A 5,730-nucleotide genomic window follows, 5' to 3' on the forward strand; every position below is an offset into this window, starting at 1 on the left:
ATATATATATATATATATATAGAGAGAGAGAGAGAAAGAGTCCATAGGAACCATAGTCTAAGACGGTGATTGGAGTCATAAGTTCAAGATGATTGATTGAAACTATAATTTAATTGTAACTTTGGAGGCTTGGGCTAAAAGTCTTGAAATAGTGAAAACTCTTAATTGTAGGGACCCATCCCCCTGATGACACGTGGCACACAATCTTATCCGGATTATCCCCATCCGGATTTCCCTAAGAGTACATGTGGCGCGCTTCTCCTATCTGGACTTCCTAAAAGGAGAAGCACACGACACTCACAAACATTACATCCGGACGACCGCCATAGCACATCTGGACAACCGACATAACTTATCTGAATATGTTTGTCCGGATCATTGACGGAAGTAAGCAAGTCTTGCGCGTCATCACAACAGCCTGCCATGGCCCACGTTCCACCACCTGCAGAGTGAAAGGACAGGAATGAAGTGACGACAAGTCATTTCCCACGATCTCTGACAGTCACGACGCCTCCCACGATCTCTATCAGCCGCCCGTAGTAAAATGCCAACTGATTATTCTCTCTAACCAAGGCCTGACAAAACCATCGGAGGGTGTGTCCGGACACCCTGTCCGAACGCCTTTTGCAAGAGCAGCTGAACCAGGAATCTATATTGGTTGAGATCGTGCGTCCATCCATTTGGCAACTACGTGGATCACCAGGGACGTGAGGCCTCAACATTGGCGCCGTCTGTGGGAATATCACTGATTCAGTCACCAGCAAACATGGTCACGCCTTCCCGAAGCCGTTCATCTGGTAGGGGAGAGGAAGATAATTCTGAGTGGCGCCGAGCCATCGAAAGAAGACAGTTGGCAAGCGAACGACAACTACAAGCTCTCCTCCAAGAGACAGTAAAACTAAGGGAAGAAAACGCGGTGCTACGCATCCAGGCTTCATCGATGGGGTCCCCCCGTCATCAGCGTTCATGAGGCCAGGTAGCAAATTCGAGGCCAGAACCAGAGTCAATATACCCTGGAACAACGGGAGCAATCCCTGAAACATGCAACGCTGGGCCACGTGTGCCACACACACCCATGCCTCGAGCTCCCCGTGACGAAAGCTCAGACTCTACTCGTTTCTCGTCTAAGAAACAACGTGACAGAAGATCCCAGTTGTCAGGCGCGATGCGTGCGAGACTGGGCCCCCAGCAGCCTGGCAAGCCAAGGCCGCCACTAGCCACCACATGGGGAGTGCACCATGATCCTGCGGTCACCCCTATGCCACAGAACGTTCTACCACACCGGGACCCCTTGGTCACCCCTATGGTGCAAAACGTTCCCCCGCACCAAGCGGTACGACAAGTTTGGAGAAACCTCCCGAACGAGCCACCCATTGGCTCCATCAGCAAAAGGTTGGACGACATGCTCTCCACGCCTTTCTGCTCTCATATCATTCATTACGAACCCCTAAGGTTGGACGACATGCGGTACCAAAATTCTCCACATACGACGGGTCTAGCGACCCCTTCGACCATATCATGCATTATCGACATCTCATGACGCTCGATATTGGCAACGACGCACTGCTGTGCAAAGTATTCCCCGCCAGCTTACAAGGGCAGACCCTCTCATGGTTCCATCGCTTACCTCCCAACTCTGTTGACAATTTCAGAGATCTATCGGAAGCCTTCGTGGGACAATACTTATGCTCTGCTCGACATAAGCAGAATATTAGCACTCTGCAAAACATAAAAATGCAAGATAACGAATCCTTAAGGGAGTTCGTGAAGCGGTTCGGTCAGGCCGTACTACAGGTAGAGGCTTACAGCATGGACGCTGTCCTATAGATCTTCAAGCGAAGCATCTGTCCAAGCACTCCATTTTTCGAATCACTCGCTAAAAAGCCTCCTACAACAATGGATGACTTGTTTAGACATGCCAACAAATACTCAATGCTCGAAGATGACGTACGAGCAGCCACCCAGCAAGTCGTGGTTGCTGGACAGGCATCTAGAAGTGGCACGGAAAGAGGTCCCAAGCTTCCGGACCAGCCAAGGTCGTCCGATCAAAGGCAGGAAGGGCCAAGTCGCCCGGAAATGTTGCCCCTCACGCTTCTTTCCATATCATATGAAAAACTTCTTCCTATGATCTAAGGCTTGTCCGACTTCAGGTGGCCTAGACCCCTCGGAACGGACCCATTCAAAAGAGATCATAGCAAGAGATGTGTCTTCCACAAGGAACACGGTCACACAACAGAGACATGCAGATGCCTCCATTATCTGGTTGAAAGGCTCATTAAGGCGGGACATTTAAAGCAATACCTTCGCTCAGATGCCAGAGGTAGAGACGCTTCCCAAAATCACAATTCTGGAGCCCCCAGGGCCCCCGCCGCCCCCAAAGCCGTTATAAACTATATTAACGGAGGCCCAACTGACGAGGAGTATGACTCTAAACGAAAGAGACAAAAGTTGTTGCGGGCCGCATCAGTACATGAGCGTATCAACTCCATCCGGCCTGGACTAACTGGAGGGGGCCCTCACCCCATAGATGGGACAATCATTTTCCCACCAGTAGACCCCACCCGGACGCTGCAGCCACACCTCGACGCCTTCATCCTATCCCTAAAGATAGGAGACTTCGATGTAAGACGCATTCTGGTTGACCCAGGCAGCTCGGCCGATCTTGTGCAAGCATCGATCGTTAGCCACATGGGGCATAGTCTCACGGGCCTTGAAAACCCTGGGCGAATCCTGTCCAGATTCAACGGGTCGTCAACTACTTCCTTGGGAGACATTGTACTGTCGGTCCAAGTTGACCCAATCACTCTCGACATACAATTTTCGGTGGTACAAGATTTATCGCCCTTCAATGTCATCTTGGGGCGCACATGGCTACACTACATGAAAGCCATCCCCTCTACATATCATCAAATGGTGAGTTTCCTTACCAACGATGGGCAAATTGACCTATATGGCAGCCAGTTAGTCGCTCGCCAATGCTACCAGATAGCACGAGAAGTAGGGTCCAGCCAGGAGGATGCATCCCTCCCTGAGCCCACCCATGCACTTGACCAATAGCAATCACTGTGTCCGGCGGACAAAGATCCCCCGGTAGCGGATCCTTTGCAAACAGTCCAAATTTCGGGAGAAGGTACTCACCTTACACACATCAGTTCCCTCTTAACGCCCGAAGAGACCCAGAACATTCAAAACGCCCTCCGACAAAATCATGATGTCTTTGCATGGGCGCATTCTGATATGAAGGGGATTCATCCCTCCATCACCTCTCATAAGCTTAACGTCTTGCCAACATCCAGACCCATCCGGTAGAGAGTTAGACGTTTCCACCCGGACATACAAATTATTATCCGGAATGAGATTGACAAATTGCTAGAAGTCGGGTTCATCAGAGAAGTAGATTACCCGGACTGGTTAGCAAATGTTGTGGTAGTGCCCAAAAAAGAAGGCAAATGGCGGGTGTGTGTCGACTACACCAACCTCAATAATGCATGCCCAAAAGACAGTTTCCCTTTGCCACGGATAGATCAAATTGTGGATTCCACTGTTGGGCAAGGGATGCTCTCCTTTTTGGACGCCTTCTCCGGATACCACCAAATCCCCATGTCCCCAGCTGACGAAGAAAAAACAGCCTTCATAACACCACACGGCCTCTATTGCTACAAAGTCATGTCATTCGGACTCAAAAACGTTGGCGCCACTTATCAGAGACTGATGACAAAGATTTTTAAACCTCTGGTTGGCCACACAGTGGAGGTGTATATCGATGACATCGTGGTCAAAATCAAAACCCGAGAGGAACATACCCTCCACTTACAAGAGGTCTTCCAACTCTTAAGGGAATATGGCATGAAGTTGAATCCTTCTAAATGCGCCTTCGGCGTAAGTACCGGCAAATTCTTAGGATTTATGGTCAGCCAAATGGGGATAGAGGTTAGCCCGGATCAAGTAAAGGTAGTCATGGAAACATCACCCCCCTAAAGTAAAAAGGAATTACAGCACCTCACGGGCAAGCTTGTCGCGCTAGGGCGCTTCATAGCCCGCTTCACTGATGAACTACAACCCTTCTTCTTGGCCATCCGCAAAGCTGGAGCAAGCGAATGGATGGACAGCTGTCAGAACGCTTTCAAAAAAATTAAGCGTTGCCTCATGCAACCACCCATTCTAAGCAGCCCCCTCCCCAGAGGAAAACTGTATATGTACCTGGCTGTGTCAGATTGGGCAATTAGCGCTGCTCTGTTCTGCTGCTCCTCACCCAAAGAGCAGAAACCTATTTACTACGTCAGCAGAGCGTTAGCAGACGTAGAAACAAGGTATTAAAAAAATGGAGCTAACGACCTTAGCTCTTCGAAGTGCCGCCCAGAAACTCTGTTCCTACTTCCAAGCCCACTCGGTGGTCATGCTAACTGACCAACCCATTCGTAACATCCTGCACAAGCCAGACCTAACCGGGAGAATGCTTCAATGGGCCATAGAATTGAGCGAATATGGAATTGAGTTCCAACTCAAGTTGTTCATGAAAGGCCAAGTGATGGCTGACTTCGTGCTGGAATACTCCCGAAAGCCTATCCAGCACAAGGAACCAATCGAAGAAGAATGGTGGACTTTGTGAGTCGATGGAGCCTCCCGATCGTCAGGATCCGGGGTAGGACTCCTACTGCAATCCCCAATAGGGGAGCACCTGGAGCAAGCCATCCGGCTAGGGTTCCTCCCCTCTAACAATGAAGCAGAATACGAGGCCATCCTATCCGGATTGGACCTTGCCCTAGCTCTATCCGTCTCCAAGCTCCGAGTCTATAGTGATTCCCAGCTCGTGGTAAGACACGTCCAGAAGGAATACGAAGCCAAAGATGAGCGCATGGCGCGATACTTAACCAAAGTAAGAGACACCTTGCAGCGATTCACCGAATGGATGATTGAAAAAATCAGGCGGACTGAAAACTCACGTTCCGACGCCCTGGCAGGCATAACTACTTCCCTCCCCATCAAAGAAGACATATTATTGCCTGTATATGTGCAAGTCAAGCCTTCCGTCGCGGAAGCCTCCACTTGCAACGCCATTGAGGCAAACGAAACAAACGACAAAGGCTGGATGGAAGCTATCATAGAATATCTCCGGACAGGCACCCTGCCCGAAGAACACAAGCAAGCACACAAGATCCGGGTGCAAGCCGCCCACTTCACCCTGATTGGGGGGCACCTATACAAGCGATCCTTTATAGGTTCCTACCTCATATGCCTAAATCACTCAGAGGTGTTGTATGTATTGGCTGAGTTGCATGAGGGAGTATGTGGAAATCATTCCGACGGTCGGTCTCTGGCACATAGGGCCCATTCGCAAGGATATTACTGGCCCACAATGAAGAAGGATGCGGCAGCCTATGTCAAAAAATGTGACAAATGTCAAAGGCATGCTCCCATACCACATGTGCCGTCAGAAACATTGAAACCAATTTCAAGCTCCTGGCCCTTCCTGTAGTGGGGCATGGACATAGTAGGACCTTTCCCAGTCGCAGCCGCCTAGAAGAAATTTCTGCTCGTCGCCACGGATTATTTCAGTAAATGGGTGGAAACTGAAGCATATGCTAGCATCAAAGACAAAGATGTCACCAAGTTCGTATGGAAGAACATCATTTGCCGCTTTGGAATTCCCCAAACCATCATAGCTAACAACGGTTCACATTTTGATAGTAAAGTTTTCCGAAATTTCTGTTCGGAACTAAACATCCGGAG

At 49.6% G+C, this 5,730-nt stretch overlaps 1 protein-coding gene across 1 annotated transcript; it reads left to right on the forward strand.

Annotated features, from left to right (window-relative positions):
- Window positions 1-1,896: 1,896 nt before the first annotated feature.
- On the forward strand, window positions 1,897-3,057 carry LOC117905573. Its single transcript, XM_034818471.1, has 2 exons — window positions 1,897-2,036; window positions 2,133-3,057. Exons 1-2 carry the CDS (start codon window positions 1,897-1,899, stop codon window positions 3,055-3,057), a joined length of 1,065 nt encoding a protein of 354 aa, XP_034674362.1.
- Window positions 3,058-5,730: the final 2,673 nt, after the last annotated feature.

The sequence above is a fragment of the Vitis riparia genome, chromosome 18 (assembly GCF_004353265.1).
Source record: "Vitis riparia cultivar Riparia Gloire de Montpellier isolate 1030 chromosome 18, EGFV_Vit.rip_1.0, whole genome shotgun sequence".
NCBI classification, from domain to species: Eukaryota; Viridiplantae; Streptophyta; class Magnoliopsida; order Vitales; family Vitaceae; genus Vitis; species Vitis riparia.